Here is a 24,743-nt window from a genome sequence, read left to right on the forward strand (position 1 = left end):
CACATTCACATCAAAGGTACAACTTAAACAAACCAGTTAACCAATGCACCATGTAGTTGGACTTTGGAGGAAGCCCAAATGCCCGGAGAAAACCTTTGTAAGGATGAAGAGAACATAGGAACTCCACGCAGACAGAGCACAGAAGTGTTTATGAAACCAAGCTATTACATTGCAGTGAATCATCTTAAACATATCAGATTCCGCTAAAACACAAATCTAAAACACAGTCTAGTGTTGTCACTGTCAATGCCAGCCCCCCCATGACTCAGCTGAAGCTTCTAAACTTTGTGTTATGACAGAAATGGTAGAACAAAATGTACAAGTGTTTATAACATGATGTTGTTCATGAAATACTTTCCACAATACTATGATTCAATAACATTGTAGCATAAGATCTCTCTCCTCTGTCTGTAGTGGCTGATAAATGTAAAAACTATGATTCATTTTATCCCTTTCTCTTTACTAATTCTAACTAACTCTTTACTAATAGCATGCCCGAAAAGTTCTTTAAAAAGTTTTCAGCTTGTCCAGAATGCAGCAGCAAGATTGTTAGCAGGAACTAGTAGAAGAGAACACATCACTCCTGTGTTAGCTTCTCTCCACTGGCTACCAGTTGAATCCAGGATCAAGTTCAAAATCCTCCTGTTAACCTATAAGGCTCTGAATGGTGTGGCCCCATCCTATATTAGAGATCTCATAGTTCCTTACCAACCAATCAGAACACTTCGCTCACAGAATGCAGGACTGCTTGTAGTTCCTAGAATTTCCAAAAGTACAGTTGGAGGTAGAACATTCAGCCATCAAGCTCCTGTTCTATGGAATAAGCTCCCAGCTCATGTCAGAGAGGCCAGCACAGTTTCTACCTTCAAAACTAGCCTTAAAACATTCCTCTTTGGACAGGCGTTCTGCCAGGCTAGCTCGTAATCAGAGAATATTCCCTCTCCTGTGGTCCTTGTGAGGCTAGATTAATAAATTAATATTGATGCGTTTAAATATAAATTTAGATTTTATATCATTATTATTCAGATCAGCTCTGGGGTTCTGTTCTCTATTCTCATCTACTTCTCCTCTCTTCTATTCTTTATTATTTATTGTATTTAGTTCTCCATGCTTTTGTGGTGCAGTTCCATTCACATGTTGTTCTTCTTTCCCTCTCTCCTCTGGGGAGCGGGAGAGATTTCAGATGCCCGGTGGATCGCCCACGCTCCCACTCTTGGCCGTGGACCACGCCCCCGACACCATCCTGCATGTCTGAGTGTGAGCGATTCCTAATGGGCCTTCTGTTCTCCTGCTCTTTGCCGTGGACTGCTTCGTCTTGACTATGGACTTAATCACCACTCGTCTCTCAACTCCATCTGAATGAACTCTTAGATACATAGTTGTAGAAGCTAACTTTTCTTTAACAGTTCTGGTATCGCCTGTCCGTCCTGGGATAGGATCTCTCCCTCATGTGGGAATCCCTAAGGTTTCTTCTTTTTTCTTGACTCAGGTTTTTTAGGAGTGTTTCCTTACCGGGAGGGAGGATCTAAGTGCAGGGATAACCAGTTTTATTTAGTCTGTTTAGTCTTTAGCTATTTTTTCATATTTTATTACTAATTTTCTGCATCTGTAAAATTACCTGCATGAAGCCCAATGAGGAACATTTTTTTTTGTGATTTTGGGCTATATAAATAAAAATGAATTGAACTGAATTTACAAAATGCAAGGATTGGTACGTCCTTATGAAAACATGAACATTGAGTAACATGCAGATTTGTCTTTAGCTGTTAGAAAACATTAAAGGGGAAGAAGTTTTTTCCTCTTTATGAGATCTGCTGATCTTCTTTAGATTCAAAATCAACACTGACTTGATATAAGCTTGTTCTGCTTTGGTGCACAGCAGAAGTTGATGCTAAAGATGGAGGAGGACATGCATTACTCCGTTGTTACTTTCAAAAATGATGCTTCAGATCCAAAGAGTAAGTTTGCTGCTTTGAGCATTTTAAACACATCATGTTTTTAGCTTTAGATATTTTACTCACTCATAAAAGTTTCAAGTTCTTTTTTCTGTTTTTGGACCTGAAGTATTTCCTTTTTTTTTTTTTTCAAATTCAATTTAAAATATTCTTTGTTACCATAAATTTTAATATGTACCTAAGTTTGAAATTGTTTCAGGTTTTTAGAGAAAGTCAATTTTTTCAACATCCTTTCATTTATAACTATTTGTATAAATACAGTCGTGTGTTTTAGCTGAGTAGTTTAGTTTCCACTTTAAAGATACTGGGTTAAATTAGCTTAAAGTTAGAGACAGAAATGTAAAACTGGTACAACCATCCCCGGTCTTCCCTAAACACAGAACGGAAATTTGGGAATTTGTAAAAGATTATTTACTTTTCTGGTGGGGTCATTTAGTTCTCTCCTTACACGAACTCTATGAAACTTCCAGCAGGTTCTGTAAACCACTGTGTAGTAGAGGGCTGTGAAGGAGCAGCAGATCCAGAACACTTTTGTCTCACAAGTGGATGATAATTCAAAACTATTTGTTTTTAGTCAATAAACTTTGTATTCTTTAATTTGTGAACTGAAACCTTTCCAAACAAAACTATTTCCTATTTTTGCTCATTTTGGTTGTATTTTCTTAAACCAAGCAGAAGTCCAAGCATCCAGCAGAAAGTTTCGTGTTCTGTTTGTGTGTTTGGGGATAATCTGTTTCTTCATATGTGTGAGGATCATCATCATCATCTGTTACTGTAAGTTAAAACAAAATGGATCACTTAGAGGCATTTTAAAACTCCTAAATTAGTTAATTAAGCAGCTCATAAATTTAGGCTGCAGTTTCCTATTAACTTAAAAATACGAAAACATTTTTTTTTCTGAATTTTAATGACAGAAACGTTTAACCAAAAGTTTGTGATATAACAACAGTTTATAGATGTTGCTTAATCATAATAAGAGAAAAACCTTTTAGCAAACTTGATTCATAATTTGCTACCAACAGCTACAGTTCAGTGAGACGTAATCAACTCCTGAATCTTAGAACGTTATAAACATGCATGTCACAAAACTGGAGATGTTTCAGTAAAGATGTCCTGACATTGAAAAAAGTCTGATTTAATTAATGACTTTTCTGTATAATTTGTGTTGCAGTCACCATGGAAACAAATGAAAAACAGCAAAATCTCATTAAACTGGAAGCAAAAAATGAGCAACTGACTTTGGAGAAGAGAGATGTACAAACTCAGAATGAAGATCTGATGATGAACATGACAAAACTAGAGAATCAAAATGAGCAGCTGACTTTGGAGAAGAAGTTTTTTGAGAACCAAACCAAGGAGATGACGGTTAACATGACAGTCCTACAAAAGCAGATCGAGCAGCTGAGAAACAGCAGTGACAGACACAACAGGATGAAGGCAGCAATCTTCAAATACACCAACTTTCCAGTAGATCTCTTCTGTCCTGATGGAGGTAAATGTTTAATCTGTGAAGCTACAGACAAAATGGACATGTGACTTTAGTCAAACTAAGAAGGAAGGAAAAGTGACAAAGTAGTTTGTTTATTGGGTAGGAATGTTTTTTTTTTTCATTCTTTTGTTTTGATTTTTTGGGGTATTCTTTTGTTTTTCTTTTCATTATTTCAATTTTAAGCAATTAAGCAATTAGGTAAAATGTTTTCATTTTTGTTTCCTTTCTTCTATTCTTACAGTTTGTCAGACGTGTCCCAAAGACTGGATTCAGTTTCAGGAAAGCTGCTATTATTTTGATAAGTTAAACTCTCCATGGAAAACATGGAATGGAAGTCGACAGTTTTGTCAAAGCAAGAAATCAGACCTGGTGGTTATCAGCAGTCAGGAGGAACAGGTTGGTGACAAAATGTTGTACTAAATATATTTGGTTCTATGCTTTTAAAATTGCATAAAGTTTGAAATGCTTTTATTTGACAATTTGATTTCAGACATTCATCAAAAGCAGAATAGAAAACTACTATGACACCTGGCACGGATACTGGATTGGTTTACGAAGAATTAACAACAACTGGACCTGGGTGGATCAGAGTCCAGACACACTTGGGTAAAGAACAATTCTTACTACATGTTAACATGTTCGTTAAATTTACTGATGGGTTTTTTTTATTTCCAGGTACTGGAAGGACCCAGAGAGCTCAGAAGATTTTGTAGTTATAGTCCATGATGGTCCTTTGAACCAGAGCTGGGTTCAAGCCAGGAATAGCTTTCGGAACAGATTCATCTGTGAGATTAAAGCTTTCATTTTCTGATTAGTTAAACTGAACTTTTTTCCTGCTACATTCTCATCAACTGTTTTATTTTCATGTATTTCTGATAAGAATACAGAACTTTTCCAGTTTTACGTTTTGCACTACTCAATTACAAACTTCATTATTTTCATTGAAAAATATTTTTACAATTTCCAGTTCCACGTTTCTCTTGTTTATACAGTTTTGTTAAATTTCACATCAGTGAAATTGGATTCAGTCTGAATAAAACCAGTCAATCAAAAAAGAATCCTAATGGAAAAGTTCTTTTACAGTAAAAAGGAAAACGGTTTTTGTCTAGAATCTAGAAAGTCTTTAAATAAAAATTATTGTACCGCTCTACACCTCTGTTCACATCTGCATGTGCTGGTGAAAAACAGACAAACTAATAAGATGAAAAACATTTTAATTACATTTTAAAAAACATTTTGTGTATTTCAGAACGTTGTTCTACGTTATTTGTCGCTGTCACACTGATGGCAGCGCATGTGGAGTTGTATCAAAATCATTATTTTTATGAATTTTGAATTTTCTGCAAGTTACATACCCCTATAATACATGTCTTCACAGATCCTGAAGGATTCATGTTTTTTTGTCCTTGTATTTCATATGTTTATATTTGCCTTTAAAAATAAACAAACAAAAAACTGAGAGATGATTTTCATGACAAACTTATAAAAAGAGTTGGTGTTAATTACATGTGAATTAACGCCACAGAAAGAACGTTCAAGTTGCTGATTATCCTTAAAAGTAACGAGAGTAATCTCAATAGAACTTGTGTTTATTAAATATGGTTCCAATTTGTTAGAAAAGCTTAAATGAGAAACTGACAAAAATGTTACTATAAAAAATGTTGTTATAAAAGAAAATGTAAGAGCAGCTGAACAAAAGTAAAATTATGAGCCAGATAAAAATGAGCTTCTAATGTTACTACTGGGATCACATCACACATGAAAACTATAATATTATCATATTAAAGGCCCGATCCCACAGGATTTGACGATAAAAAAGTTGGAAAATCTGACACATGCGCTTAGACGCACCAATTTTCTGTACGCTCACGGAATCACAGTGATAGAGACACCGGAGTCCATTCCTCTGCCAGAACACTCCTTAATCGCGTGTCAGCGCAAACTTCACACCGGAGCCCGACAGAAAACAATCCACTACTAACCAGCTGCTGATACTGCCTGCTCTCGTGTCATGGTCGTCATCACAGGGTCAGTTTCTGGGCAGAATAATCTCCAAAAACAAGTCTAACCTTGACCCAACTCTCAAACATCCTTCTCTTTGATAGTCCTTCAACAGTTAATGAAATGCTTTGTTAAGCCTGACAGGTTACAGTACAAACTGTCATGCAGCGAAAATACTGCCCTCTTGTGTACATTAGGAGACATGGGAACTTGAAGGCGTCCCCTGAATGAAAAGTCGTTGATGCAGATAAACTACAAAATGTAAAAAAAAACAAATAAAATGTATTACTGCATTAAATATTTATGTATTTCGATTATTAAAGTACCAAAATTCTGACAACAGCAGCAGCCAACTGCAAAAATCAACAAGGAAATCAGCCTAGGCATTTCTACAAAAAAATTCAAGTTCCTCAAAAGAATGTAGGCATGAAAGTTAAAGAAACTTGTTCAGGAACAGTGAAGAAAACTGGACGTCGTGTTACCTGGAAACACAAAGTAAAGTAGAGATTTCTACTAAACTCATTGACTGATGATTCTGGATTCTCATCTTCTAGTTTGCTCTCTTGTAAATGTGTAAATTGTTCTAATTTTTCTATTTGCAATGCTGCTGTAACGCTGAAATTTCCCCACCGTGGGACGAATAAAGGACTATCTTATCTTCCCCTGAGGTCTATCATCCAGAAACATGGAGTGCCTTTTCATTTCTTTGCTGATGACAGCCAGAATTCTCTCTCAATTAACAAGAACGGCTCCTCCATTAAACAGTTAATGTCGTGTTGACATGAAATCCGAGCATGGCTGGAGACCAGCTTCTTGAGTTTTGACGAGAAAAAGACTGAGGTGATGGTGATTGGCCCTAGCGACCGCTGTGACCCCTCTACTCTGGACCTATGTCCCCTGGCTCCACATTTTAAACACACCGTCAGAAAGTTGGGTTTTATTCTGGATCGTGATTTTAAGCTTGACCAATTAGCCAGTCCTCTCTTTTAAGCTTGCAGCTGGTCCAAAACGCCAGTGCTCGCATGCTGGTTGGAGCACAAAAGAGAGAACACGTCACACCCATCCTGGCTTCCCTCCACTGGCTGCCTGTTTGTTTTAGGGATCAGTTTAAGATTCTTTTATTTAAGCTTCTCTCTCTACACTCCTCCCCGGTGCCTCCAGTCTGCTGATCAGCTTCTCCTGGAGGTATCCAGGGCTAAGAGGAAGTGTAGAGGGCATCAAGCCTTTTCTATCTGTGTCCCGAAGCTCTGAAGCTCTCTGCCTTTTAACATTTGTGATGCATCGTCTCTGTACATTTTTAAAACTAAGCTTAAAACCCATTTTTACAGCCAAGCTGAGACTCTGCTCTGTTTTTACTCTGTTTTTACCTCGTTTTATTATATTGGCTTTTAGCCGTTTTATGCTTATATTTGATCTATTAGTGTTCTTGGTGTTTTCATGTACAGCGCTTTGTAGCAGTCTGGCTGTGTTAAAGCGTTTTATAAATAAACTTGATTTGATTAAGTCAATATTGTGAGTTTAGAAATCGTGAGTTTTGTGATCCATTATACCCATAGCTTCATGGTATGATAAGAGCGTAATGTAGGGCCAAGCGGGAGAGCAGAGTTCTCACATGAGTGAAAACACACATCGTAACACTGCAGTCAAACACTATTGTAACTACACAACTTCATAAAGTTTAGACAACTGTTAGGTTCATTTCAGGCTTCACCAAACACTCTATTAAAGAAGAAAGACACAACCCACAATTAGATTTGCAACAAAGAGCGAGCGCGGAGAGCACACAGGAAGACAGTTACAGCACCTCCTATCTACTCTGAGCTTCCTGTGTGATCAGAGAACTTTCTAATAGTTCAGGAACCTCAGTTACATCAGCGGCGTTTCCTCTATAGAGGAATGGGTGCAAACAGATCTGCATCAACATTTCCACTCATGCAAAAGACACACAAACAGCAGTCAAGAAAGCGATTGAGGAGGTAGTTCCTTATTTATGTATCAGTTCTTCACAGAGTCACACTGTCAACTCTGCAGGGCGTTTCCTGTTCAGGTTCGAGCATCAGCATCTGTCGGAAGTCTTCAGCTGAACGCATCCAAGCATCTTGCATAACACTTTTAGTGAACTATGAGTCTAATAAAAGAGTAAAATGGTAAAACATAGATAAAGCAAAGCATCTGTGTGATAATATCTGCATAGATTCAACAATAAATCATACTTTAAACAAAACACTGCACTAAAACAATAACATAAAAACTCTTGATGCAAATCATTTACAGTATAATTATTACTTACCCATTTAAAATAGTTAAACAACTAAAATATTTTCAAAAGACGAATAATGAGTTCATCACAGAATCATGTCAGGTGAATTGAGAACATCTGTATCACAACAGGCAATGGATGAAGAGCTTTTAAAAGCACAAAATTTAGTTTGACATTTTTTTATGACATTAACCCAATATGAATGATTAAATGCTAAAGGAATTAAATATTCATGAATAATTATAGAAAAAGTAAAAGTGAATAAAAGCAAAATGTACAAGTGTTTACAACACAATCGTGTTCATGAAATACTTTGCACAATACTATGATTCAATAATATTATAGTATAATATCTTCAAACCCTCCTCTGTCTGTGGTGGTTGATAAATATAAAACTACTGATTCGTTTGATCTTTTTCTAAATTAAAAAGAAAAGAAAAAGGCCAGAAACACACTTTTTTTTTTAAAGAATCAAATTAGAATTTCTCCAAAATGATTTGCAAAATGCAAGGAACTCTATGTCCTTATGAAAATATTTATGTTAATGGATCCCAAAAACTTTTAAATAAAATGCAATCTTCTGCAGAGTTGTTTTTAGCTGTTAGAAAGCATTAAAGGGGAAGAAGAAGTCGTTTCCTCTTAGTGAGGTCTGCTGATCTCCTTTGGATTAAAACACTGACTCGACATTAGCTTGTTCTGCTTTCATGCACAACAGAAGTTGATGCTAAAGATGGAGGACATGCAACATTCTTTTGGCGCTTTCAAAAAGAATTCTTCAAATTCAAAGGGTAAGTTTTTCAATACATGTTTATACCTTTAAATATTGTACTCAAAGATAAAAGTTTAGTGTTTTTCTTGTTTTTTTTTTACCCGTAGTATTTTCTTTTTTTAATGACAAGTTTTAAAAGATACCTTTTCCAAAATAATCTTTGTTACCTATATTTTTAGCATGTACATAAGTTTAAAATTAATTTAAAAAGTGCACTTTTTAAATATTCCTTCATTTTTGACCATTTAAATAAATAGAGTTGTGTTTTGACTGAGTATTGTATTTTCTAGCTGAACCTCTATTTCCTGTAGATTTACCATGTTTTTTTAACTTTTCATGTTCCTTCCATCCCATTACGTTTACCAATAATTAAATATAAAACAAACTGTTTTAACATCGATAACTGAAAACATTTTAGGTACAGTATTAGCCCATTTGTCACAGAAATTGCTACAGACCAAAATTTTCATAAATAAAATGCTTGCATACTGCATTCAATTAAAAAAAGTTTTTGTGTATTCAAAGAAAAAAGGACGAATCTGATGATTTTTGTTCAATTCTTTTTCAAGATTTGCTTATGAAAACTATGGAATGAGATTGAAAAAGCCACAATGTGTCCGTGTCATTGACATGATCCGTTTGTTTATGCGCTCGTCATGATATCACAAGTCTGTTTGGTTCTTCCTTCTGAATTTATCCACAAACATTACAGAGTAAAATGCTGGATGTATTTCTATTGACTAGTATGAACTGTTTATTTTTCTAGTCTTTGGTGATCGGTGCAGAAAATGAGTTTCAGTTGGAGTTTGCCTTGATGTAAGCAGCACAGGCAACCAGGGACCATCAATAAAGTACACAAAAACACCCAAGACTAACAATAGTCAGTAACCCACCATTAATAATATCAAAAACATCACTAGTCCTCATTATTGTTATAACAAACTCAACAGAAATCCCTAACATCATTACTCTTTTTCCTAAAGAGTATCATAAATTGTAGACGCGTCCATATCTCCTTCCTTTAGGACTTCAACTTTTGTAACTAAAGCTGCAGCAAATTCTGAAAAAATTAAAGCAAATTCTAAAAAATATTGCAAAAATGTGAAAAAAATAGATAAAGTTGATCACACCCACACTGTGAGCATCCATCAGGTGACCCACGGACTTTGTGCCTGATATTGTCAGGATTGACTCTCAAACCAAAAAAATATTAAACCGTTCATACTCGTCAATATTTAATACTTTCTTAACATTTTGCTCCGTAATGTTTGTGGATAAACTCAGCAATACACAAAATCACTGGTGCTATCATGACAAGTACATAAACACATGTCAATGACACGGACACATTGTGGCTTTTTCCACCTTTAATTACATCTCATCTAATAGCTTCCATGAGCGGATGAGGTTAATGCCCAGCCTGTTTATACTGTAGTTATTCACCCTTTAACACCAGAGCTCCAGTGTTTATGTTTTTTGTCATTTTTTAATTGTTAACGATGCTAAAGATTTTGTGTTTAAGCATCACAGACAAACCCTCAGGTATTAAAGGGTGAAACAGATTAGAAATAAATCATGGAAAATATTTGAATGAAGATAACCATTTTTTTTGTTTATTTTTTACTGAGTGCAATGTTTCCATAAAAAAAAAAAAAACAAGTGTATTAGAGGTTAAATAAAACAATTAGTTGGAGCACATCAGCATCACCTCATTTGAGTTTCTCAAACTCTGGAAATTATCAGATGAACCAAAGTCTAAACCACAGTTCAGCTGCTGGGGGTTGAGGTTAGTGGTAGTCCTCGTCAGTTTCTTCTTTTTTTGTTTATCTCTTGTGCAGACAACAAGGAGGAGGAGTTGGTTTATGTTAATCTACAGAAGAAAACGCCTAAAACCAGTGAAACACGTAAGTTAAAGCATCAATTCATAACAATTAAATGTCTTTCTGAATGTGATGGAAAATCTTTTATCATAAAGAGGTTATTTGGTTGTTGTGCCTGATTAGAAAGAACACAGAAACACTTGAGGGTTTCATACCAAAAATGTAAATGTTATCCACAATGAAGAGCAAAAATATCAATACAAGAAAAAATAGTATTAATTAGAATGTTTAATCTTCACTTGGAACTATCTAATTTTTTTTTTATTCCAGTTTGGTTCAGTTTATCCAAGTCATTTTTTTTTACTCTTTCAGTTATGGGTTATCGTGACCAACAGATTAAACAAACGTGTGGTTAGTGTGTTTGGAGAAGTTGTACTATCATTAACAAACAGTTATTCTGGTCTGCAGTTTACTTGGTTGAACAGTTGGTTTTTGGTTCAGATTTAATTGTTCAGCTCTTTTTCATGACAGAATATTAAAGTCTGCAGCAGAGGCACTATAAAAAGAATGGTTTTTAAATATTGATCAAATTTTCCCAAATTAATAAGTAAAACTTTTGTCAGGAGTTGTTTAAGAAGAAAATTGTCTTGTGGAAGAAAATCAAAAGAAGGATGAATGTACAAAAATAATAAAAACAAGTGAGTATAAACAACAAAACCATGGAGCAAGATAAAACTAAACAGATTACATGACTAAAAGAAAATGAAGAAAAGACTTCTGAATAAACCAAGAGTCAATTGGCTAAAGAGAAGTTCATCATGAGTAGGATTGCACATGATCAGATGGATTATTCTCAGCACCAATTGCATTCAACCTCCTTTTTCTTTTCTTTTTACTGATGTGTCACAAGATCTTAAATCACTTGTGCGCAAAAAATTAAGTAAACACAGAACGAAAATTTGTGAATGTGTGAAAGATTATTTACTCTTCTTGTGGAGTCATTTAGATCTCTCCATACACAAACTCTATGAAATTTCCAGCAAGTTCTGTAAACCACTGTGTAGTAGAGCCAGCAGCAGATCCAGAACACTTTTGTCTCACAGTGGATGATAATTCAAAACTATATGTTTTTAGTCAATAAACTTCGTATTCTTTGATTTATTAACTGAAACCTTTCCAAACAAAACTATTTCCCTATTCTAGTTAATTTTGGTTTTATTTTCTGAAACCAAACAGAAGTCCAAGCATCCAGCAGAAAGTCTCGCGTCCTGCTGGTGTCTTTGGGGATAATCTGTTTCTTCCTGTGTCTGAGCATCATCATCATCATCATCTGTTATTGTAAGTTTATACTAAATATTCATTATTAATTTTTCACATTTGACTGTTTTGCACCAAAAAATAATTTGTTTAAACTTAAAAATAGAAAAAAAGAGGAAGTTTCGTTTTTAAAAGTGTTGAAGATGCAATCATTACATTTTAAATATCTGTGTTCAAAATCCCTTAGAACTGTAAGAATTATTTTAAAACTCCTAACTTAGTTAATTAAGCAGCACTTGAATTCAAGTTGCAGTGTCCTATTGGCTTAAAGAGACTGAACAAATGTTTTCTTTTTCTGAATTCTTAACTTTGCGTAGCGTTTGTGATATTCTAGGCATGTTTACATTAAGAGTGGGGTCATCTGGACCCCTCAAGACAGCACGCTAAACTTTTTTTTTCCAAGGATTTTTTATTTTCACTGGTGTCCATGGCAGACATGAAATCCTGTCCACCTTCATTCCAACTTTGCCATGGGAGGGATCGCACATCAAAATAAGAGTGGGGTCATCTAGGGCCCGTTTCAAGAACCAGGTTTCGTGGGAACCGAGTTTGTGAACTCCAAATTCAGGAAAAACTCAGGGTTTTCGGTTTCAGAAACAGAGGTAACTGAAATTGGGTGAAACAAAACCCGTTTCATGAAGCGGGTTAAGCTGAACTTAGAATCAGTCACTATGGAAACTGAGTGTGTGAACTTAACCTGGTCTTGAGCAGGCTTTCTTTCCTATAGTTCCCTGCGGTCTCCGCCACTTCTTAAAGTGAAGGATCAAATTACTTTGGAGCCTGAAGGTGTCCAGGTCTCAGTGGTGCAGATTCTGGTTCTTGTTCTCCAGAACTGGACATCTCCAAAAACTCCATCAGTGGTAGAGCCTGGCCGGGCCTTGTTAACATCACTCCTCCGGGGCCCCCGCTTCTCTTGGGTGTCCCTCTCCTGGGCGGGGGTGGGCAGGGCGGGGGTGGGCAGCCCCTGTCTCGCTCCCCCCTGGGCCTCCTGCGGCGGGGGCTGGAGGCTGTCTTGGGCATGGGATGGGTCTCCCTTGGGGGCCATGGCTCGTACCTGGGGTGAGGCTGGGAATGCTCGGTACTGCTGGGTAGTGGTGGGCTGCTCGTCCGGGGTTGGGGGGCTCTCCGGGGGTGGGGCCTCACGCCAGCCCTTCTGGCGCAGTGGGGAGGCTCTTCTGGTTGGGCTGGGACCTGCACTCTGTGCTCCTGTGGGGGGCCGCTGCGGCGGATTGCTATTTATTCTTGGTTGTTTTATGATGTTGTTATCCTCTGTTACTATATTCTTTTCTCTATAAACCCCCTCTGGTACCTTTCTTTTGTGAACCCTCCACCCCCTGTCTTCTTTTCTGTCCGCTCCGACAAAAAAGAAAGAGAAAATATATATATACATACAAACAAAATGACTACAAATAAAGTTTAGCATTAAATACAACAGGGGTTTATACTCAATAAGCCCCTGTTGTGACAGTAAAATTAGTCTAACACGAGAGGCTCTCAGCTCATATCTGTTTGCTCAGCTGTTGGACAAGACAAGTATAAAAAAAAAACACAAGTTTAAAAAAAAAAAGTGAAGGATGTTAAAATAGAACTTCCTCATTGACAGTTAGAGAACAGTCACAATAGAAACTGCAAGTTTCCACCAAGCAGAAACCAAAATAGCATGCCCATTTATAGAGGATCCTGTAGACGAGGAGTCTGGATTAATCCGGAGGGAATGTCATTTTTTCAGGAGTGGAGTTTGAGGACACGAGTCGATCGTCTGGCATTTACAAGTTCATTTTTATTTGAGCGATACCATTTTTTCCAGGGACTCATAATTAATAAAACCAAGTGTTCTTTTCCGCTTTTTAAACACTTAAAAACTAAAATCTTTAAACTGAAACACTGGAGATGCCTGTAAAAAGATTTCTCGTGCTGCAGGTCACAAACCAAATGACAGTACTATGCTGGGGGGGCCTGCCTTTCATTGTGGGAGGTGGAGTTCAAGTCCCGGCATTGGAGAAAATGTATTATGCTAAAAAAAACTTTTCAGTGAATAATTTTAATTATTGAAAGTTAAAATTGAATAAATACTTATTTTAACATATTATAGGCAGCTACAGTCTCTATTTGCGTGCAATGTCTGTGTGTGTGTGGTGATGGTGGGAAAAACGGTCAACCATAAAATTATTGACAGATCAAAAACCATTCCTTACTTAACAAGTGACAAAATGACATTCCTGACATTATTTAGTTCTTATCCTGAACTGAAATGATTAAAATGTGGACGTACACATTCACTCTGCAGATATTTTCTCTCTCAGTTTTACCGCTGCAGCTGTATTGCTGCGGAAAATGTGCTAGCAGTCGACATATGCTTGTAGAAACGCATCAATTTCTGTCACCGTAAATTAGAAAGCCCTAAAGGTAATCGTTCCCATTACCATGGTGACTCGTGCTGTCTTTGTTAAATTGATCAGGGCTTTTTATGGTTGCGACGCTTGCACCTGAATCTGGTTTAAACAACTTCAAGTTGATTGAATCAACTCTTCTCAGCTGTTCTAAAACCGAAAATTCTTAGTTTCAGAATTTTGAGTCCGTGGACTCTGAGTTCAGGTTTCAACTCTACATTTGTTTAACCTGCTTCTTGAAACGGGCCCCTGGACTCCAGAAGAGAGGAAAAGGGTCAACAATAAAAAGCTTATTGCCTAATTAAGGAGGAAGAACATTTAATGGAACTATCCCAGCACATTTAGATGAGAGAAACTGTTATCCAGAAGTTTGTCATATAACAACAGTAAACAGATGTTGCTTAGTCACAAAAAGAGAAAAACCTTTTAGCAAACTTGATTCATAATTTGTGAACAACAGCTGCAGTTCAGTGAGATGGAATGGTTTACTGAACCTTAAATATGCATGGCACTAAGTTGGAGATGTTTCAGTAAAAACGTCCTGATGTGAAAATAAAGTCTGGTTTAATTAATGACTTTTGTGTATTATTTGTGTTGCAGTCGTCATTGAAACAAACAAACAGAAGCAAAATCTCAGTGACCTGGAAGCAAAAAATGAGCAGCTGACTTTGGAGAAGAGAGATTTACAAATCCAAACTGAAGATCTGAGGATGAACATGACAAAACTAGAGAATCTGACTGAGCATCTGACTGCTGAGAAGAAGTTCTTTGAGAACCAAACCAAGGAGATGACAGTTAACATGACAATCCTACAAACGCAGATCGAGCAGCTGAGAAACAACACTGACAGACACAACAGGACGAAAACAGCAATCATCAAATATTCTACTTTTCCGGTAGATTTCTTCTGCTCTGATGGAGGCAAGTGTTTTTTTTAGTTATTAGTAGTTTATTTGACAGGGACAATGTGCAAAAACCTTAAAGATGCTTTACACCAAATTATAGCTGAAGCTAGTTTCCATCTGTAGTCCCCAGTCTGTTTAATCTGTGAAGCTACAGACAAAATGGGCATGTAACTTTAAGGACCAGGGGGCGGGAACACATTACAACCAGTACAATCAAATACTTCTGTGCGTTTCAGGATTGATTTTAAGATTCTTTTAATGGTTTTATAAATGTTCTGATGGTCTTAAGGCCTTCTCATTTAAGTGATCTTTGAAAGTATGAGCCCTCGCAGACCCTGAGGTCCTTTGGCACCGGCCTTTTAGTTGTCCCGGAGGTGAGGACCAATACCTATGGTGAGGCTTTGTTCCCAATTACGGTCCTTGCCTCTGGAAGAGTCTTACTGGAGAGTCTCAGGGCTGCGGAGACTGTAGAGGTTTTTAAGAGGCTCAAGATCCACCTTTTTTATTTCGCTTTTAGTTGATCGTATCTGCCCATTTATTCTAATAATTTTATTATTTATTATTTTATGCGTGTAATTTTATTTATGTATTTTTTTCTACACATTTAATTTTATTTTCAATGTTAGGTTTTGAAAAACATTTTAAGTATTTGATTTTACAATCTTACTATGATTTTAGCCCCAGTGTTTCTTGTGGGGATCTTTTGCGCCAAGGCTTGCTGGCTTGAATGGGGTCATTGCTGTAGTTTTTGCCCTTGCGGGGGCAACTGGAGTTCTGCATTGCAGCATCACGGCTGTTTAGTGAACCCCGCTGCCGTCCCGGTCTGGGTGGGTGCTGTGGCGATGGTCCTGTGGCCGAGCTGGCTCCTGGTATGATGGAGTCCCAAATACAGTTTCCTCACAGCACAGCCAAGCCTTATGTTTCTTTTATAAGTTTCTTTGCAAAGTTATTTTCTAAGTATTTATTGTGTTTCGGGTCATGACTTGTACGCGTTAATGGAGGGGAAGGTGAAGGGTGGGTTGGGGGTTCATTGTGTATGTTTTTTTGTTTGTTTTTAAATGTAAAGCACTTTGAACTGCTCCAAGTACGAGAAGCACTTTTAATAAATAAAGTTTAATTTAATTTAATCAAACTAAGAAGGAAATAAATACAACAAATAAGTTTTATTTTTAGGTAGAAATAGGTTTTCATTCTTTTTCCATTTTATGTTTCATTATTAATATAAATCACTTAAACATTTCTGATTCATGTCTTTCATTTTACAGTTTGTAAGGCGTGTCCCAAAGACTGGATTCAGTTTCAGGAAAGCTGCTATTTTTTCAATCATTCCCCTTCTCCATGGAAAACATGGGATGAAAGTCGACAGCTTTGCCAAAGCAACAATTCAGACCTGGTGGTTATCAGCAGTCAAGAGGAACAGGTTGGCAACGAAATAATGTACTAAATTTAATTGGCTCCATGTTCAAAAACTGCATAAAGTCAGAAAAATTTTTATTTCACATTTTGATTTTCAGACATTCATCAAAAGCACAATAAAATACTACTATGACTTCTGGCACGGATACTGGATTGGTTTAAGAAGAATTAAAAACAATTGGATCTGGGTGGATGACAGTCAAGAGACACTTGGGTAAAGAATAATTCTAACTACATATGAACATGTTCATTAAATATACTGATGGATTTTTCTTTGTTTTTAGGTACTGGAACAACCTAGAGAGCTCTGATAACTTTGCAACAATAATCCAAAATGCAACTTTGAACGAGAGCTGGATTCAAGTCAAAAATAGCTTTCTGAATAGATTCATCTGTGAGATTGAAGCTTTAGTTTTCTGATTAGTTAAACTGAACTGTGCTGTGTGTGTGTGTGGGGGGGGGGTGCATTTCTGACAAGAAAACATTTTGTTTTACTCTATTCAATAACAAATTTGTATTACATCATTTAAGATTTCTATGTTTTCCTGTTTCACATTTCTCTTGTTTTTATGGTTTTGTTGTATCTTAAATCTGTGAAAATTTCTCTGAAAATATCCAATTAAATTTAGTGCAAATAAAACTTGTATATCGTAAAGAACTCGTAATGGGCACATTCTTTCACGGTAAAAGAAATAAGGTCTTTGTCCAGAATAAATAGCATGTATTTAAATAAAAGTGATCCTTTGTCAACTTTGGTGCAGGTGACAAAGGATCAAAATTACAAAATGTAACACTAATAAATTAAAAATAAGAAAAACATGTTCTGCGTTTCTGAACAGTGTTCTAGATTATACGTTTTTGTTGTCACACTGATGACAGCGCATGTGGACTTGTATGAACATGATTTCTTTTATTCATTCTGAATTTTAATTTTCTGCAAGTAACAACCCTATAATACATTTCTTCACAGCACCTGGATGATTCAAGTTTTTCTCTTTGTTTTACAGGTTTATATTTGCCTTTAAATATTAACAAATCAAAACAAAAAAAAAAACAAACAAAAAAAATCAATGACTTTCATGACAAACTTTAAAAAATTGTTGCTGATAATCCTTAACTTCAATAATTAATCATTTACTACTGGAGATCACAATTACATTGCCTTCATCACAGTGTCAGTTTCTGAGCAGAATAATCTCCCAAAATCAGTCTGACCTTTAACCAATTCTCAGACATCTTGATAGTCCTTCAACACTTCCGAAACACTTTTTTTTTAGTCTGACAGGTTAGAAACTCTCATGCAGTGAAAATACTGCTCTCTTGTGTACATTAGCGACAAGACAAGGACATGGAAACCTTCAGGTTTCACCAAAAATAAAAATTATTGATGTAGATAAACTGCAAAATTGAAAAAAATGTATAATGTATTACTGCATTAAGCATTTTTTGTATTTGTATTATTAAAAAAAAAATTCTGACAGCAGCAACAAACTGCAAAAATCAATGAGGAAATCAACCCACAAACATTTCTAAGTGGAGATCTACCAAGGAGAGATTTCTGCTAAACTCTGGAATCTCATAAAGTCAATCTTTTTCTAAAACTGACATTTTGCCTAAAACATCTTTTATTTGTGTTTTTTTTTTCTATGAGTTATTTGTTTAATCCTCATGGACGAAGCTTCGAGACCAAAATGTTCAAAAATTTTAAGAGGTAAGGGACTAATGTACTTTACTAAAAGCAGCAGATTGTTGATTCCTGAAAAAAAAGTCCAGCAGAACTTGTTTTAAAGAAGATGATTTGTTCAAAAACAAGTCCATCTGTGAGACTGGAGCCCTGATTGTGACCAGATCTTTCTAGTTAGAAATGAGTGGAAGATGGAATTTACATTTTTCGGTTTTTATGAACAGGTTGTTTTCTAATAGATGTTGCAGAACCAGATAAAGATTGAGAATGTGATCAGACTGACAGACTTTGTCTTTATTGAAATTAGTGCACATTCTCATGATTTTTTCAGTCTTAGATCAGATTAGGCATGTCAGTTTGAGTATTTCCTAATATATTTCAGCGGATTTCAGTCAAATATTGTTAGAGACTCTTTTGCAATAAGTTCAGTTGTGAGAAGACTCGAGCCAGTGTCTCAACATGCCGGTTCCAAGCCCAGATAAATACAGAGGATTGTGTCAAGGAGGGCATCAGACATAAAATCTGTCAAAGTAAATACGCGGGTCAGACCTACAAAACTGATTCGCTGTTGTGACTTTTCTAGGGAAAAGTCAAAGAAAAAGAAGACCATCTTTTGCAATGAAAATGTTTGACATGGATGGCATTTGGACACCACAGCTGTTCCAGGTATCTGACTAACCTACATATGTATGTTCCAAGGTTTAGCAATTTTTGCATCAGTCAAGTATTTGAGGGGCGGCCGTGGTGCAGTGGTAGGGCGGTCGACTCCTGATCAGAAGTGAGCGGTTTCAACTCCCGCCTTGCCCGCTCATATGTCGAAGTGTCCTTGGGCAAGACATCGAACCCCGAATTAACTCCGGTGGGAGGTTGACGCCAGTGTTCGGCAGCGGAGCCACCACCAGTGTGTGAATGAGTGAATGGGTCTGTGACTGTGAAGCGCTTTGGGCCCTCGAAGGAGGGTAGAAAGCGCTATACAAGTATACGCCATTTACCATTTACCATTTCTTAATGTGAGCTTGCAAAAATGCTTTTAGGGTCAGGAAATAGACTGAGTGAAGGTGGCTGGTGTTAGAGGAGAGGATGCTGAAGACGGGCTTAGATGGAGGAAGCTGATTCGCTGCGGCAACCCCTGAAGGGAAAAGGCGAAAGAAAAACAAGAAGAAGAAATAGACCGAGTGAAAATAATTTGTGGACAGGAGACTGCCGACTCAAAAAAAATCCAACTGTTGTGTATCTTTTTCTTTTGTAAATACACCTGCCCACATGACAAGATCCAACGTCAGGGTGGTTGAACAGACCGAATTCATGAATCTATCCACACAGGTCAATAAAAACACTCAGGTCAGACACTCTCACCAAAAGGTACAAAAGTTCATTTCTAAACAGGGTTGGTAAAGTAATGAATAGACATGCGGTGATCCCTTGAAGATTTGAGCAACACACTGGCAGAGATGAAAAGATTAAAAACCACGCAGCAGAGTGCTGGCAGGAAACATCTTCAAGGTATGATAAGAGAATCATGTAAGACCAAGCGTGAGAACAGAGTTCACACGAGTGAAAACACACACTGTAACACTGCAGTCAAACACTGTTATAATTCTGAGTACACAAACTAAAACATTTTAGACAACTGTAGCAATATTAGATTGCTTTTACCAATAGAGGCTCCCATTCTGGCTTAAAATAATATTTTTGAACAATGTTGTCAAGTCACAACATTTTTTTTAACAATCTAAATGAGATTAAATCATACGTTCATCAAAACACTGCAATGAAAAAAAATAAAAACAATTGATGCAAAATTAGTAATGGCATAATCATTTATGGCATAATTATTACTCACTCATTAAAAATGGTCAAACAACTGAAACATTTCAAAAGACGGACTATGAGTTAATCACAGAGCCATGTCAGGGTAATTGTGAACATCTGCATCTCCATCACAGCAGTCAATAGCTGCAGTGATATGTTTAAAATGTCTTTGGTTGGATCAAAGATCGGATTAGAATTTAACTGTGTACATGAGCCCTGAAAAACTTTATTCGATTATAACAAACGTTTAGATCCACCATACGTTTGATTAAAATAAATCCGTCTGACATGGGCAGGAAAATATAAAATACCTGAAACAGTCGTAGAAGAAGAAACTGTGGCATAGAGTGACATGATCTTCTGAGCGAGCTTTTAATACAATTATTATTATTTTTATGTGACTGTTTGCTCGTAATACCAAAATACGTGCGGCCAGTGCTTTATTCTTGTCCGCACAGACCCGGAAGAAGGATTAGTGTTGGATTAATACGTACCAACAACAACATTTAGCCACTTAAAATCCACGCAATGTGTATCTTGCGTAAATCAGTTCTCCCAAGCCCGGCAGCTCGCTGATGCAGAGCAGCCACCCAGGCGTTCTGAAGCCTCCTCCGAAGCGCACACCGTAACAAAAAAACTCTCCCCTGCTCGCAGACATGAATCTACGAGTCCAGTTGCTTTGCTTAGAGATGAGGTTGGCAAGGTTGTCAATCTTTACTGGTGTCCAATGACAGACAAGAAGTCTTGTCCACGTAGTCTACCTTTGTCATGAAAGGGCAAATACCTCAATGTAAGAGTGGGGGTCATCTGGACCCCATAAGAGAGCATGAGGGTTAAACACCTTTTTTTTATATCAACTTTCTGGCTAACTTTAGCGGCAAACAAAACAATCATCTGTTTTGTTTTGGATCATTTAACAACAGATCTTGAAAAAGTTCTCCACAGTTTTTCCATCCTCAAAGTTCTGCAACACTTTATGTTCTAAAGCATATCTGTGCGAAGCTGGCATGAAATGCCACTTTTCTCCATGGCAGAATTAGCTGATTCTCAGTTAATATGTAATCAATGAACTGCAGTGCAGGGCTGTTTTTCTCCAATTAAGAATCTGCTAGAATTACGTTAATTACAGGACTGCTGAAGAGTTACCGTAATCGAAACAGTGTAAAGACTGGAGCTAGTGTTAAAAAATAGTTTTCTCAGAACTATGTCAGTAAATGGAACTTTAGTCTCATTTTTTTCAAATTCAAAAACACATTCACTAAAATTTGAGAAGCTTCATAAACAATTTATTTGGAGGACGTATGTATATCCGGTAAGCATAGCACTTATTTTTAGTTTAGAAACTTAAAACCCACCATTATTTTTTACATTTCACAACAAAAAACTACATGTTTTCCCGAATTGTAGTTTACTACACTTTTGGGAGCTGATAGCTCTAATAATAGCATGATAATGTTCGCCAAGTTTGAATCCGTCTTCTTCTATGGTCGAGGAAGGGCTATACCAAAACTTCCTGTTGTACTTTGCCATCCAAAGGACTTCATAACTGGAATTTGTCATAATCATTTAAAATGACCAAAACAAAAACAAAAAAGAAGAGCGTTGACAATACTAAATTGGTGTAAACATTTTTTTAAGTCCTACTTTACAACACAATTTTGTTTTTAACATAAAACAACATTAATTGTGAAATGCTAATGGGATTCAATAAATACTCATTCATATTTATAGAAGGACACTTCTAAAGCATGTAAAAGAGCATAAAAACAAAATACGTTTGAGCAAACAAAATTCCTCAGAAAAGATTATACTCAACACTATGAGCCAATAATACTGTAGTACTACATCTAAAAATGCTCTTCTTTTTGCAGTGGTTGACTTCAACACAACATATAATAATTATATAAACAGCTGATTCATTTAATCTTTGTTCAGTTTTTTCAGGAACAAAGGAAACAGTTCACAAACTCTCCATTGCATCATTTTGCAAAAGCATCAAATTAAAAATTCTCGAGAACCAATCTTTCTTATCAATATGTGAACATTATTGGATCCCAGAACTTTGAAGTAACATCAGATCTTTCACAATGTCGTCTGAAGTTGGTGGGAACCATGGCAGGGGAAGAAGAAGTTTCCTCTTTGTGAGGTCTGCTGATCTTCTTTAGATATAAACCCAGCACTGGCTCTATATAAACTTGTTCTGCTTTGATCCACAGCAGAATTTGATGTTAAAAATGGAGGAGGACAAGCAATACTCTGTTGTTTTCAAAAATGATGCTTCAGCTCCAAACAGTAAGTTTTGATAAACTTCAACAGACATATCTTTACAACTATTATTAGCACATAAAAGTTTCACATTCTTTTCACTTTTTTTGTCCAGATGTCTTTTCTTTAAAAAAAAATGACACCCTTTTAATACCTTTTGGAAAACTAATCTCCGTTACGATTATTCTTAATATGTACAGTATCTCACAAAAGTGTGTACACTCCTTACATATCTGCAGATGTTTATTTTTATCTTTTCTTGCGACATCACAGACAAATTTTCGACCCAATGAAGAGTAGCCAATCTCCGTCTTGTGTAGTAGTAAATTTATTTTCCTTTTAAACTACTCGTTATACAAACATTAACAGCTAAATCCCTGGCAACAAAAGTAAGTATATAACTAAGTGAAAATGTCTCCAGGGCCATGTGACTTATTAGTGTTACTATGTCTCAGGTGCATAGATAACAGGTGTGTTAAATTTGGTATTAAACCTCTTATATTCTCTCAACATGGACGCTGGAAGTTCAACATGACACCTAACGGTAAACAAGAAGTCTGGAAGAAAAATGGTTCCTTACCATAAAGAGGCCCGAGGACAGGGGTCTGGAACCTGCGGCTCTGGAGCCCCATGTGGCTCTTTTACCTCCCCATTGTGGCTCCACACTTCAAGAAAAATAAAATGTCTGTAAATAGAAAAAGGAACATACTTTTCAGCTTCATTACTACTTTATTCAACCCATTCACAAACAGTACGTAGAAGTGCAGTATGTATCGCTCATATAATAATCTATCAAGCGGTGCTGCTTTTTTCTAAGTTTACGAAAGTTATATTAAAACACTTGAACACACTTTTGAGTGCCGTGTACCAGAGTAAATCAATTGGAGGTCAGTGAGCACAGCCAGAATTAAAGATCATTGAATTATAAGACAGTTTTTTGGGGGGTTTTTTGAAAAAAATGTAAGCATTTTAAGTTGGCCAAATGGTCAGAAAAATCTGAAAAGGGTCACTAATAATTAGCTCTGATTCAATTTTAGCCAGTTAGATTAACCAATTTCTGGGTGAGATTAATTAAGAAACAGTATAAAAAACTTAATATTTCCTTTTAAATATCTCTGCTGACATCACACTCCCTACTATTACATTTTCTGCATTGAGATTATCCTGCATGGGTCAATGTGTCTTTTATTTTGAAAGGAAGTCATGTGAACCTCTGTCAAGTTATAAGCTACTTCATATTTAGAAAAAAAAGCTATTTTCTCTTTATGTTTTTGTTTTATTTATGAAAATAAACAACAATAATAGAAACAGTAATATAATTCATTGTCTTAGTTTTCTAAAGGGTAAGGCTTTATGGCTCCTACTGGGTTGGTTAGAAATTGATCTGAATGGCTCTCGAAGTGTTGAAGGTTGCAGATTCCTGGATATAGGAGGATTGTCAACACCCTGAAACTGTGCTGCAACGCAGTGGCAAAACAATCCCATGAAAATATATAAATACATATCTGCAGAAATTTAAGGGGTATGATTACTTATGTGAAATACTGTACATATCTTTGAAATTATTTTATTTTTTATAGTAAGTGATCTTTTACAACATCCCTTCATGTGCAACTATTTATACTAATATATTTTACTTTGACTGAGAAATTTTATTTTCCAACTTAATGCCCATTTCTTTTAGAATTAAAATGTTTAAATGTTTTATGTTTTCCAATACGTTTATCAAATATCAAATATCAGATCAAATGGAAAATTTGAAAACATTTTAGTTATGTTTTTAAAATTAGCCCATCTATCACAGAAATGACTACAGACCACCATTTGCTTAATTGAAAAGCTTCTATTTATTTGTAAGACATAGAAATTTAAAATAATTGTTTTTTAAATGAAATCGTTAGAGGTTCTGCATAACCTTTTTAGTTAACAGTGTTTTCAGAAACATCTCAACATCACCACATTTTTACTTAGTAGTTTCTCAAACTCTGGAACTTATTGGTCGAACCAAAGTCAAAGCTACAGTTGAGCAGCAATGTTGGCTGGAGGTTGAGGTTACAGGTATGACCTGTCAGTTAGATTTTGTCGTTCTCATGACACTGTTTCCTCTTGTTTTTCTGTTGTGCAGACAATGAGGAGGAGGAGGAGTCAGTTTATGCTAATCTACAAAATAGAAAGCGACAAACCAGTGAAACTCGTAAGTTAAATCACCAATTCATACAATTAAATGTCTTACTTTGCACATATAATCCAAGATGCAACTTTGAACCAGAGCTGGATTCAAAACATAAACGACTTTAAGAACAGATTTATCTGTGAAATTAAAGCTTTAATTTGCTGATTAGTAAAACTGAACTTTTTTCTTGCTACATTTTCATCAAACATTTTATTTTCATGTATTTCTGATAAGAAAAAGGAACTTTTACAGTGAAATTATCCTCTAGGAGCATTTGATTGTGTTCTATTCAATAGTAAACTATTATTTTCATGTAAAATGAATTTAATATTTTTCAGTTTTTAAGTTCCACATTTGTCTTGCTCTGACAGTTTTGTTGTACCTTATATGAGTGGAGTTTTCTCAGAAATCTATTTAGTTCTAATAAAAACAGTCAGTCAAAAAGGACTCCTAATGGCCACGTTATTTCATGATAAAAGGAAAAAAT

At 36.1% G+C, this 24,743-nt stretch overlaps 3 protein-coding genes across 7 annotated transcripts in view; 2 read left to right on the plus strand and 1 right to left on the minus strand.

The window, feature by feature from the left end:
• LOC112136641 (C-type lectin domain family 12 member B) overlaps positions 1 to 24,743 on the minus strand; it is a 127,845-nt gene that overhangs the window by 77,238 nt on the left and 25,864 nt on the right. For all 3 annotated transcript variants that reach the window (XM_036215742.1, XM_024258481.2, XM_024258485.2), the window contains exon 2: positions 22,664 to 22,768. The gene's annotated coding sequence lies outside the window, so the exon portion shown is untranslated. The remainder of the gene's footprint in view (positions 1 to 22,663; positions 22,769 to 24,743) is intronic.
• On the plus strand, positions 3,126 to 4,258 carry LOC112136507 (low affinity immunoglobulin epsilon Fc receptor-like). The gene is made up of 4 exons (XM_024258234.2): positions 3,126 to 3,447; positions 3,686 to 3,840; positions 3,935 to 4,050; positions 4,120 to 4,258. The coding sequence occupies exons 1-4, from the start codon at positions 3,132 to 3,134 to the stop codon at positions 4,253 to 4,255; spliced, it is 723 nt and encodes a 240-aa protein (XP_024114002.1). The 5' UTR covers positions 3,126 to 3,131; the 3' UTR covers positions 4,256 to 4,258.
• LOC112136639 (asialoglycoprotein receptor 2) overlaps positions 8,011 to 24,743 on the plus strand; it is a 41,876-nt gene continuing 25,143 nt past the window's right edge. Inside the window, exons 1-7 of one of the 3 annotated variants that reach the window (XM_024258478.2) lie at positions 8,011 to 8,493; positions 10,313 to 10,378; positions 11,531 to 11,632; positions 14,602 to 14,922; positions 16,172 to 16,326; positions 16,421 to 16,536; positions 16,607 to 17,783. In XM_024258478.2, coding sequence (XP_024114246.1) covers positions 8,427 to 8,493; positions 10,313 to 10,378; positions 11,531 to 11,632; positions 14,602 to 14,922; positions 16,172 to 16,326; positions 16,421 to 16,536; positions 16,607 to 16,742 — 963 coding nt within the window. In that variant the 5' untranslated portion in view covers positions 8,011 to 8,426 and the 3' untranslated portion in view covers positions 16,743 to 17,783. Of the gene's footprint in view, positions 8,494 to 10,312; positions 10,379 to 11,530; positions 11,633 to 14,601; positions 14,923 to 16,171; positions 16,327 to 16,420; positions 16,537 to 16,606; positions 17,784 to 24,743 lie in introns of those variants that run through there. The other 2 variants (XM_036215741.1, XM_024258477.2) reach the window with 2 other exon arrangements.

The sequence above is a fragment of the Oryzias melastigma genome, linkage group LG16 (assembly GCF_002922805.2).
Source record: "Oryzias melastigma strain HK-1 linkage group LG16, ASM292280v2, whole genome shotgun sequence".
Classification (NCBI taxonomy): Eukaryota; Metazoa; Chordata; class Actinopteri; order Beloniformes; family Adrianichthyidae; genus Oryzias; species Oryzias melastigma.